Below are 12,342 nucleotides of genomic sequence, written 5' to 3' on the forward strand. Positions count from 1 at the left end.
TTTACAATTCTCACTGCTGTTTTTAAATCATTTTATTTTCATTTTTCATTCAGGGGGGACATAGCAGGGATATAAAAGCAGGTGTCCCCTTTAAGAGGGAAAGGATCAGGACCAAGGACAGCATCCTCCATCTCCAGCTCCTGTATAGGTAAGTGTGTCGGCCGGAGGAGAGGGGGAGTGGGGGAGGGGTACAGCTGCATGTGTCTGCTTGTGTTTAATTCTCATTTGAGGGGATGAGGGGAGGGGGTCAGTTTGCATCTCTATCGGTATGTGAGACGACAGAGAGAGGCGAGAGGGGGGGTCGGGGACATGGCAATGCCAGTGGGAGAGGGAGGGAGGGGGGGGGGGGGGTTACGCTCACAAATCGTATTTTCTAAAAGATGAAATGAAAATATTATATACAATGAAGCCTCAGGAACGTATTACATTCTAATTAACTCATGAAATGTAGAAGCAATGATACAGTATTTAATGTATATTGCATTACTGAACATCCATGAAATATGGAAACCCTTTAATACCAAATGAACGCATGATAAATACACTATAGTTGAAATGTTATGTGGTCTCGCTAGTGGTGGCTTCTGGTGAAACAAAATGGCTCAGTTTTGGGGAGAGATGAGCTTGCTGAACTGAGTAAGCACAGAAGAAGAAGAAGGGAGAGAGAGAGAGACGGAGAGGAAAAGAGAGACAGAGTGTTTCTTCATTTTTATTGACTCATAAGTATCTGGCAGAGGAGGCACCGTTGGATTTGTTGTTGACTCTAACAGGCACAGTCTGTGTATGTGTTGTGAGTGTGTGTGTTTATTAGTGTGTTCTGTGCCAACAACCTGTATTCAACTATGAGCATCCTACAGGAGGACAGGAGTCCATTACCATTATGCAGTTTAACTGACGTAATCTTATTTTTGTGTTGGATGTGTCACTCTAGTTCTTTTGTCATCTATGTTGTGATTTTGTCCAATGTAGAAAAGGTATTGCCCTCAGTGCATGTTGTGTTTAGCTTAGGGGACACAATGTCTGATGTGTTTACATCTGAATGTAAAGATATGGCAGCTGAAATATGTGGAGGGAAGTACAGTATAATCTGGAATGCTATTATGTTTTTGTTGGGAGATGTTAGGGTATCATAGATTCAGTTTATAAAAGTACACACCTGGTACCATCTAGCACAGTGATCTCATCCTCTGAGGTCATTGTGAGGTCTGAGAGCCTAATGACTGATGATGATTGCTCTGTTGAAATATCACAATTTTAGGATGCTGAGAAAATGTCAAAAATGCCCTGAGAGAAATATATCCATCCCTGGCTTTAACTCCTAATTCAGCCAGGTAAATCTTTTGCACAATTTCAATGATTATTCCTAACAAAGACTATTCCTAAACTTGACAGTGCAGGTAATACAATGAAGTGATTTTATCAAATGGGCTACCCTTTCCTTACCTTTTGTATACAGATTGAAAAGGTCAGATGAAGATTCTGTTGAAGATTCAGATTACCTAAACATAAAATTGTGCTCAAAGCACAACACATAAAGCCTCTCTCTCCCACACACTCTCCGTCTCCACGGTGATTAATGGGACGGTGATAGACGGCAGAAGTGGCTGTTGCTAGGATACATGGCAAGGTGGAGTGCAGATGATTAAAGGGGAAAAGGTGGCCACCATTATGAAGTGGCAATGCGGAAGATGTCGTTGCATCATTATTTTGTAAACTGTGTTTATTACAGGTATATGCTTTGTGAAAATGCTGAAATAAGAGACAAACTGTCAGCTTATTGTTATTGTTCCTCCTGTCTCTCATGCCAAATGATTAGGTACCACAGTTTGAGAGGAAGTCCGAGTGACCAGGCCAGACTTCAACCTCAGTCCCTCCACCTACATGGAGCTCAGCTGTTATGGATGGGAGAAGCCTAACCCTGTCTGAGAAACCCCTATGAACAACAGACCCAATGGTGAGACAACCTTTATAACACCATATCCAATGGTAGTATCATAGTCGTAATACTGTAGTGAACTGAGTTGATAGAGTGTCATCTGATGTCTCTGTTTATCATCAGACTGCAGTTATCATAATAGATACAGTCAGAATGGCTCTGTCATTGATGTATGTAGATATACAGTTGAAGTCGGAAGTTTACATACACATTAGCCAAATACATTTAAAATCAGTTTTTCACCATTCCTGACATTTAATCCTAGTAAATATTCCCTGTCTTAGGTCAGTTAGGATCACCACTTTATTTTAAGAATATGAAATGTCAGAATAATAGTAGAGAGAATTATTTATTTCATATTTTATTTCTTTCATCACATTCCCAGTGGGTCAGAAGTTTACATACACTCCATTCATATTTGGTAGCATTGCCTTTACATTGTTTAACTTGGGTCAAATGTTTCAGGTAGCCTTCCACAAGCTTCCCACAATAAGTTGGGTGAATTTTGGCCCATTCCTCCTGACAGAGCTGGTGTAACTGAGTCAGGTTTGTAGGCCTCCTTGCTCGCACACGCTTTTTCAGTTCTGCCCACACATTTTCTATAGGATTGAGGTCAGGGCTTTGTGATGGCCACTCCAATACCTTGACTTTGTTGTCCTTAAGCCATTTTGCCACAACTTTGGAAGTATGCTTGGGGTCATTGTCCATTTGGAAGACCCATTTGCGACTAAGCTTTAACTTCCTGACTGATGTTCTGGGATGTTGCTTCAATATATCCACATAATGTTCCTTCCTCATGATGCCATCTATTTTGTGAAGTGCACCAGTCCCTCTTGCAGCAAAGCACCCCCACAGCATGATGCTGCCATCCCTGTGCTTCACGGTTGGGATGGTGTTCTTCGGCTTGCAAGCGTCCCCCTTTTTCTTCCAAACATAACGATGGTCATTATGGCCAAACAGTTCTATTTTTGTTTCATCAGACCAGAGGACATTTCTCCAAATAGTACAATCTTTGCAAACCATAGTCTGGCTTTTTTATGGCGGTTTTGGAACAGTGGCTTCTTCCTTGCTGAGCGGCCTTTCAGGTTATGTCGATATAGTACAAATTTTACTGTGGATATAGATACTTTTGTATCTGTTTCCTCCAGCATCTTCACAAGGTCCTTTGCTGTTGTTCTGGGATTGATTTGCACTTTTCACACCAAAGTACGTTCATCTCTAGGAGACAGAACGCATCTCCTTCCTGAGCGGTATGATGGCTGTGTGGTCCCATGGTGTTTATACTTGCGTACTATTGTTTGTACAGATACCTTCAGTCGTTTGGAAATTGCTCCCAAGGATGAACCAGACTTGTGGGGGTCTACAATTATTTTTCTGAGGTCTTGGCTGATTTCTTTTGATTTTCCCATGATGTCAAGCAAAGAGGCACTGAGTTTGAAGGTAGGCCTTGAAATATATCCACAGGTACACCTCCAATTGACTCAAATGATGTCAATTAGCCTATCAGAAGCTTCTAAAGCCATGACATCATTTTCTGGAATTTTCCAAGCTGTTGAAAGGCACAGTCAACTTAGTGTATGTAAACTTCTGACCTACTGGAATTGTGATACAGTGAATTATAAGTGAAATAATCTGTCTGTAAACAATTGTTGGAAAAATAGCTTGTGTCTTGCACAAAGTAGATGTCCTAACCGACTTGCCAAAACTCTAGTTTGTTAACAAGAAATTTGTGGAGTGGTTTGAAAACAAGTTTTAATGACTCCAATCTAAGTGTATGTAATCTTCCGACTTCAACTGTATAATAGATATATAAGGCCTGATGCCTTGCTGTCGATAACTACTTAGCCAAACAAAAACATAATAGTGAATCGTCATACATGTTTTACAAATGATTTATTGAATATCTGTGGCTTATTTCATGTCTAGTTGTACTTTGTTTATCCAAATGGATCTCCGTCCATCCCTTTGACGTGATATAAAAAGCTTTATTTTGAAGTCTTTGAAGAACTGGCAGCCAAATGGACAGAGAGAGAGAAAGGATGGGAGATGAAACGATAATAATTGTGTCTGTATGCCTGCAGGACATCAAAGGCCAGTCCTGGACTGATGAGGAATCAGATGGGGAGAATGAGTCTGAGCAGTTCCTCTATGGGATCCAGGTACCCAGGCTGTCACCACATCCTCCCAGACCTCCTATCCCTCCCAGAGGGCAAACCGGACAAAACTGGTTGAAATTATGTCATAATGACATCATTTCAACCAGTTTTGGCCGCTAGGCTTTTTGGTCCAATACAATCAGAACCAACACTTGGGATCTTCAGAACACCCCCTAGGGGTCTTCAGTAACTGCAATCTTATTACATAAAATCCTATGTGAAATACACAATATCTTAATCTTTCAATCAGCTTTTTACTCAAAGTTATCTCTAAAGGCTCAAGTTGAAAGTACTGTAAATCCACTTCAGTTTTAAAACCCTATTCTCCAGTAGATTAAGAACATCTACCAAGAGATGAGAGCCTGTTTGTAGGCACTAACGTTTGTGTGTGAAAGAGATAGATAGAAGACAGAATTAGAGATAGAGAGACACACAGATACACAGTCCTGTGAGACAGCAGAACAGGGGACTGGCCCTGTACCTTGTCTAATACTACAATATTTTTATACACAAATATCAGTGCAAGCTCATATTACTGTAAATGGATGCTACAGCAGCAGTCCTATCTCCATGAATAATTCAGTGGTCTGACCTGTGCCCCTCCTGGCCTCCAGGGGAGCTGTGCTGCCGACCTGTACCGACACCCCCAACTGGATGCAGACATCGAGGCAGTGAAGGACATCTATACTGACAGTGCTGTCTCTGTCAGGTACTACAGTACACACACAGCATCTACAGCCAAGACTGTAAACCAACACCACTAACTGTTATTATCATTATCAGTAAATACTCCTTTACAGAGAACATCAGACCCACTGAGATATCAAGTTTCTTACTATGGAAAAGCTGATCAGTTTATGTGATTATTAAATCTGTATGTTTGCTATTCTTCCTCTTTCAGAGAGTATGGAACCATTGATGATGTGGACATTGACCTTCAGATTAATATCAGTTTCTTGGATGTGAGTTTTAATTTTAATTTTCTCGGGGCATTCCAGTATTACAATTCATCGTACTAGACAGTGTATGTGTATATCATATGTGTGTGTGTGTGTGTGTGTGTGTGTGTGTGTGTGTGTGTGTGTGTGTGTGTGTGTTTGTACCAGGAGGAGGTGGCAACAGCCTGGAAGGTCATCCGAACAGAGCCCATCATTCTGAGACTGCGCTTCTCTCTCTCCCAGTACCTAGATGGACCGGGTGAGCAAAGCCCCAGTGGCCGTGGTGTGTGTGCATGTGTTCGCCTGCCTGTGTATGTGTGCCTGTGTGTGTTTAATCAGTGCTGAGCTCTTCACTCCTATGTGTTGCGTAATAATGAGTCATCTATTCTCAGAACCGTCAGTGGAGGTCTTCCAGCCCTCCAATAAAGAGGGCTTCAGCCTGGGCCTGCAGCTCAAGAAGTGAGTTCTACCCTAGTCACATGCCACTCAGCACAATTACTCACATTCTGGTTCAGAGAGGCTATCCATGGGTCCTACGCTCATTTCACAAGATTTCTACCTTTTTCAATGACACCTATACAATTTACACTATATATGCAAAAGTATGTGGACACCCCTTCAAATTAGTGAATTTGGCTATTTCAGCAACAGCCATTGCTGACAGGTGTACAGTGAGGGAAAAAAGTATTTGATCCCCTGCTGATTTTGTATGTTTGCCCACTGACAAATAAATGATCAGTCTATCATTTTAATGGTAGGTTTATTTGAACAGTGAGAGACAGAATAACAACAAAAGAAACAGAGAAACGCATGTCAAAAATGTTATAAATTGATTTGCATTTTAATGAGGGAAATAAGTATTTGACCCCCTCTCAATCAGAAAGATTTCTGGCTCCCAGGTGTCTTTTATACAGGTAACGAGCTGAGATTAGGAGCACACTCTTAAAGGGAGTGCTCCTAATCTCAGCTTGTTATGTGTATAAAAGACACCTGTCCACAGAAGCAATCAATCAATCAGATTCCAAACTCTCCACCATGGCCAAGACCAAAGAGCTCTCCAAGGATGTCAGGGACAAGATTGTAGACCTACACAAGGCTGGAATGGGCTACAAGACCATCGCCAAGCAGCTTGGTGAGAAGGTGACAACAGTTGGTGCGATTATTTGCAAATGGAAGAAACACAAAAGAACTGTCAATCTCCCTCGGCCTGCGGCTCCATGCAAGATCTCACCTCGTGGAGTTGCAATGATCATGAGAATGGTGAGGAATCAGCCCAGAACTACACGGGAGGATCTTGTCAATGATCTCAAGGCAGCTGGAACCATAGTCACCAAGAAAACAATTGGTAACACACTACGCCGTGAAGGACTGAAATCCTGCAGCGCCCGCAAGGTCCCCCTGCTCAAGAAAGCACATATACAGGCCCGTCTGAAGTTTGCCAATGAACATCTGAATGATTCAGAGGAAAACTGGGTGAAATTGTTGTGGTCAGATGAGACCAAAATCCAGCTCTTTGGCATCAACTCAACTCGCCGTATTTGGAGGAGGAGGAACGCTGCCTATGACCCCAAGAACACCATCCCCACCGTCAAACATGGAGGTGGAAACATTATGCTTTGGGGGTGTTTTTCTGCTAAGGGGACAGTACAACTTCACCGCATCAAAGGGACGATGAACGGGGCCATGTACCGTCAAATCTTGGGTGAGAACCTCCTTCCCTCAGCCAGGGCATTGAAAATAGGTCGTGGATAACCCAAAACACACGGCCAAGGCAACAAAGGAGTGGCTCAAGAAGAAGCACATTAAGGTCCTGGAGTGGCCTAGCCAGTCTCCAGACCTTAATCCCATAGAAAATCTGTGGAGGGAGCTGAAGGTTCGAGTTGCCAAACGTCAGCCTCGAAACCTTAATGACTTGGAGAGAATCTGCAAAGAGGAGTGGAACAAAATCCCTCCTGAGATGTGTGCAAACCTGGTGGCCAACTACAACACACATCTGACCTCTGTGATTGCCAACAAGGGTTTTGCCACCAAGTACTAAGTCATGTTTTGCAGAGGGGTCAAATACTTATTTCCCTCATTAAAATGCAAATCAATTCATAACATTTTTGACATGCGTTTTTCTGGATTTTTTTGTTGTTATTCTGTCTCTCACTGTTCAAATAAACCTACCATTAAAATTATAGACTGATCATGTCTTTGTCAGTGGACAAACATACAAAATCAGCAGGGGATCAAATACTTTTTTCCCTCACTGTATAAAATCGAGCACACAGCCATGCAATCTCCATAGAAAAACATTGGCAGTAGAATGGCCTTGCTGAAGTGCTCAGTGACTTTCAACGTAGCACCGTCATAGGATGCCACCTTTCCAACAAGTCAGTTCGTCAAATTTCTGCCCTGATAGAGCTGCCCCGGTCAACTGTAAGTGCTGTTAAGTGGAAACATCTAGGAGCAACAACGGCTCAGCCACGAAGTGGTAGGCCACACAAGCTTATAGAACGGGACCACCGAGTGCTGAAGCGCGTAGCGTGTAAGAATCGTCTGTCCTCGGTTGCAACACTCACTACCGAGTTCCAAACTGCCTCTGGAAGCAACGTCAACACAAGAACTGTTCGTCCGGAGCTTCATGAAATGGGTTTCCATGGCCGAGCAGACGCACACAAGCCTAAGATCACCATGCGCAATGCCAAGCGTTGGTTGGAGTGGTGTAAAGCTCACCGCCATTGGACTCTGGAGCAGTGGAAATGCATTCTCTGGAGTGATGAATCATGCTTCACCATCTAGCAGTCCGTCAGACGAATCTGGGTTTGGCGGATGCCAGGAGAACGCTACCTGCCCGAATGCATAGCGCCTACTGTAAAGTTTGGTGGAGGAGGAATAATGGTCTGGGTCTGTTTTTCATGGTTCGGGCTAGGCCACTTAGTTCCAATGAAGGGAAATCTTACCGCTACAGCATACAATGACATTCTAGACGATTCTGTGCTTCCAACTTTGTGGCAACAGTTTGTGGAAGGCCCTTTCCTGTTTCAGCATGACAATGCCCCTGTGCACAAAGCGATGTCCATACAGAAATGGTTTGTCTAGATCGAACACCTTTGGGATTAATTGAAACGGCGACTGCGAGCCATGCCTAATCGCCCAACATCAGTGCCTGACCTCACTAATGCTCTTGTGGCTGAATGGAAGCAAGTCCCCGCAGCAATGTTCCAATATCTAGTGGAAAGCCTTCCCAGAAGAGTGGAGGCTGTTATAGCAGCAAAGGGGTGACCAACTCCATATTAATGCACATGATTTTGGAATGTGATGTTCGACGAGTAGGTGTCTACATACTTTTGGTCATGTAGTGTATATTATGGACTTAAATGTACAGTAGAGTCAATAACATCTGATAATTGCGGCCAGATTCAGTGATTGTGACTGGTTGTGCTGTTTGCCCTATAGGATCCTGAGTACGTTCACATCCCAGCAGTGGAAGCATCTCAGTAATGAGTTCCTGAAGGCCCAGCAGGAGAAGAGACACAGCTGGTTCAAGGCCGGGGGAACCATCAAGAAGTTCCGCGCAGGACTCAGCATCTTCTCTCCCATCCCCAAGTATGGCTCCTATTACAGCATCTAGTACTATCACGGCTACTATTATAGTTTCATATTCATTATCCTGGTCAGATGTCATCATCACTGTCATCTCAGTAGTCAATGGGTACGTTTACATCCATTCAATATTACAATTATTGTGAATACTCTGAATAATATCATATTTCGATTAAAACATTTACATGGTTTGCAAGAAGAACGATTTCACTTACAATCCTCTATACATGGACTGCGCATAATCAGGCTTCCTGATGGAAAAAATGTATTGCCATAATCAGCTTAATATCGAATTATTAGTGTGCATGTAAACATGCTCACTAATTGGTTGATCTGAACTTTCGTGTTCGTATAATTTTCTTGCGTAGGTGTCTGAATGTCTGTCTGTATGTGTATGTATACAGTACTTCCAGGTCTATGCAGTAATGGTCTCTGGGTTGTGTGTGTGTCTGTGTGTGTGTGTGTGTGTGTGTTCCCAGGTCCCCAAGCTTCCCTCTCATCCAGGACACGGTTCTGAAGGGGAAGCTGAGTGTTCCAGAGCTGAGGGTGACCCGGCTCATGAATCGCTCCATCTCCTGCACCATGAAGAACCCCAAGGGGGAGCTGTTCAGCTACCCCTCCAACAGCCAGGTCGGAGCCCACCGCCCCTCACCACCACCACCACACACCCCTCTCCTGACTGGCCCTCTTACCCCTACACACATCAGCACAGACAACACAATATTTATTTAGTTTTTATTTATTACGTTTATTTGGACAGGGTAATGTACAACAAAAACATAAATCTCAGAAGTGAGAAGGGATGCGTTGCACCAGAGTTTGCTAACAACTAATTTAGATCTGCAGTCCCCGGGCAGGTGAACATATAAACATGAAGACATTATATACAAAAGGACAACATACATTTTCAAAAGAGCAGTCAGGACATACAGACACGTTGCAAAACAGAGGTCAAGACATTACACATACTGTAAAAGTCATTCCACATATTGCTGTTGGACCTGATGATATTTGAGTTGTAAAACACATAAACACATGTCTAAATATTGCACAGAGCCCAGTTATTGCACCTAATGAAATTGCACGTGTGTGTATTTTGATGTGTATTCTATTGCATTAAAAAAAGTCACTGTGGCCTTACAGCTAGCTAGAACAGTCAAACACAATACATCAGAAATATCAGAAAATGCATGAATTCAGTAACAAGCAACTATTTCCCCATTCTATTATCCATACTATCTAAAAAAAAATCTAATTTTGAACTACCTGAGAACTTTGACTGTTCCCCTCCCCAACCAACACACCTACAGTACTGTACCTACCTTCCTTCCTGAGCCTCTCCCTACCCATACCTGACATGGCTGGCACCGTGTCCCATAATGCTTTGTCTTCACTGTACCCATCAGACTGTGGCTGTCCCGGCGGCCAGGGCCCCAGCGCAGATTACCACGAGGCAGCTGATTGAATTGTTTTTCTCATCCCAGGCGGGCGGCCACTGCAAGAACATCCCTACCTTGGAATATGGGTTCTTAGTCCAGGTAGATAAAACCTCAAGGACAATGCTAGAGCCCTAATAGGCTTTAGTTCACTCTAAACATCCTTCCAAAACAACTCCAAAGCACAAACACTGATAGGACTATCAAGAGTCAATTACCCTTACAGTAGTTAGAGGACATAGAATGTGCTTAAAGAAGGTCTCCACCTCTGTGTAATTGATTCATTAATTGATTCGGATTAAAACATTGATAAGAGACCCAGTCACCTGATGATGTCATTAAAGGATAGTGATATATGGGGCTGTTGGAGAGGAGGTAGTGATTGGCAGAAAAACCATGTTTTGTCTCCTGATAGATAATGAAATACTCGGAGCAGAGGATCCCTACTCTCAATGAGTACTGTGTGGTCTGTGACGAGCAGCACGTCTTTCAGAACGGATCCATGTTGAAGGTAGACCACTAAAAAAACATACAGTTTGAAGTGAATTTAAAAACCCCTGTTATTTCTGCTTTATATCATATTTGCTTAATTCCAAAGAGCACTCCTTATGTTGTTTAAACGTTTCAATTATGTTATGAGCAAGTTTCTTTGTTTCACTCAGATTGATGTTTGTTGGTGTGCGTGTGTGTGTGTGTGTGTGCGTGTGTGTGTGTGTGTGTGTGTGTGTGTGCGTGTGTGTGTGTGTGTGTGTGTGTGTGTGCGCAGCCGGCTGTGTGCACTAGAGAGCTGTGTGTGTTCTCCTTCTACACTCTGGGTGTGATGTCAGGAGCAGCAGAGGAGGTGGCCACTGGAGCAGAGGTGACCGCCTGAATAACAACGCACACACACACTATCTCTATCCCCCTGTCTTGTCTGTCTGTCCCTGTCTATCTGGTGATAAGTGATCAGGTTTCATGTTGATCCCTAGGTGGTGGATCTGCTGGTGGCGATGTGTCGGGCTGCTCTGGAGTCTCCTCGTAAAAGCATCATCTTTGAACCCTACCCGTCTGTGGTCGACCCCAACGATCCTAAGACTCTGGCCTTCAACCCAAAGGTTACTACTGTTGCTGTGGTTACACACCATGATACAGGATCTCATAATGTGTAATAACATTCTAACACATTTCTTTGGGCTCATTTCATGGGTTGTAGATATTAATCCAATGTTTTTCTCTCTCCCTGTCCTCCTGATGCCTGTCTCTGTGGCTTCCTCTTGCTCCCTGGTCACAGAAGAAGAACTATGAGAGATTGCAAAAAGCACTGGACAGTGTCATGTCCATCCGGGAGATGACCCAGGTACTGAGGCTGGGGGAGGCTGGGATGAAGGAAGGGCAGTTCTGTGCTGGACTTGGGCTGTAAAAAGAGACTATATACTGTATGTATTGTTGCATTGAATCGTCTCCTTGTCATATTTAGATTTGGAAGGGACGAAAGGATAGTGGGATGTGAAATAATGAAAGCTGTCTTTTACAGGGCTCATATCTGGAGATTAAGAAACAGATGGACAAACTGGACCCTCTGGCCCACCCTCTACTGCAGTGGTAGGTAGAAGGTCTCTGCTTACACACCCAGCAATCTAAACCTCCAACCCTGTTCTGCCTCTTTCACTAACCTGTTTTTCTTCACCCCACCCTATTCCTTCCTCCCTCTCTCTCTCTCTCAATACAATTTCAATGTAAGGGCTTTATTGGCATGGGAAACATATGTTTACATTGCCAAAGCAAGTGAAATAGATAATAAACAAAAGTGAAATAAACTATAAGAAGATTAATAGTAAACATTACACTCACAAAAGTTCCAAAATAATAAAGACATTTCAAATGTCTCTCTCTCTCTCTCTCTCTCTAGGATCATATCCAGTAACAGATCCCATATCGTCAAGTTGCCTCTGAGTAGGGTATGAATAACACAGATCTCTGATGTCTGCTCTTCCTCGTAACTGTTGCCGTGTGTTCTCCAGTATATGATGCTCTATTCTCTCTCTCCTTCCTTCCGTCTTCCTCTCTCCTATAGCAACTGAAGTTCATGCACACATCCCACCAGTTCCTGTTACTCAGCAGCCCGCCTGCCAAGGAGGCACGCTTTCGCACCGCCAAGAAGCTCTATGGCAGCACATTTGCCTTCCAGTGAGTCCCCTCTCTCCCCCCTAAGGGTGTCACTCCCCTGTAGTGGTGTCCTATACAGTAAATGGCAGCACCAACCTCCCCTTAACCATAGACTCCCACATACAGAATAGGTACTATGCTTT

The 12,342-nt window shown here is 43.4% G+C and overlaps 1 protein-coding gene across 1 annotated transcript in view; it reads left to right on the top strand.

Moving 5' to 3' along the window:
- Positions 1 to 99: 99 nt before the first annotated feature.
- Positions 100 to 12,342, top strand: part of LOC311128332 (protein mono-ADP-ribosyltransferase PARP6-like) — an 18,055-nt gene continuing 5,812 nt past the window's right edge. The window contains exons 1-17 of the mRNA XM_084160441.1: positions 100 to 148; positions 1,817 to 1,954; positions 4,018 to 4,095; positions 4,707 to 4,801; positions 4,994 to 5,054; positions 5,199 to 5,289; positions 5,423 to 5,489; positions 8,472 to 8,621; positions 9,098 to 9,248; positions 10,103 to 10,156; positions 10,470 to 10,565; positions 10,821 to 10,913; positions 11,023 to 11,148; positions 11,325 to 11,390; positions 11,568 to 11,635; positions 11,943 to 11,991; positions 12,108 to 12,220. Of these exons, the coding sequence (XP_084016567.1) occupies positions 1,952 to 1,954; positions 4,018 to 4,095; positions 4,707 to 4,801; positions 4,994 to 5,054; positions 5,199 to 5,289; positions 5,423 to 5,489; positions 8,472 to 8,621; positions 9,098 to 9,248; positions 10,103 to 10,156; positions 10,470 to 10,565; positions 10,821 to 10,913; positions 11,023 to 11,148; positions 11,325 to 11,390; positions 11,568 to 11,635; positions 11,943 to 11,991; positions 12,108 to 12,220 (1,361 nt within the window). The 5' untranslated portion in view covers positions 100 to 148; positions 1,817 to 1,951. The remainder of the gene's footprint in view (positions 149 to 1,816; positions 1,955 to 4,017; positions 4,096 to 4,706; positions 4,802 to 4,993; positions 5,055 to 5,198; positions 5,290 to 5,422; positions 5,490 to 8,471; positions 8,622 to 9,097; positions 9,249 to 10,102; positions 10,157 to 10,469; positions 10,566 to 10,820; positions 10,914 to 11,022; positions 11,149 to 11,324; positions 11,391 to 11,567; positions 11,636 to 11,942; positions 11,992 to 12,107; positions 12,221 to 12,342) is intronic.

The sequence above is a fragment of the Coregonus lavaretus genome, assembly GCF_964263955.1.
Source record: "Coregonus lavaretus genome assembly, chromosome: 4".
Taxonomy (NCBI): Eukaryota; Metazoa; Chordata; class Actinopteri; order Salmoniformes; family Salmonidae; genus Coregonus; species Coregonus lavaretus.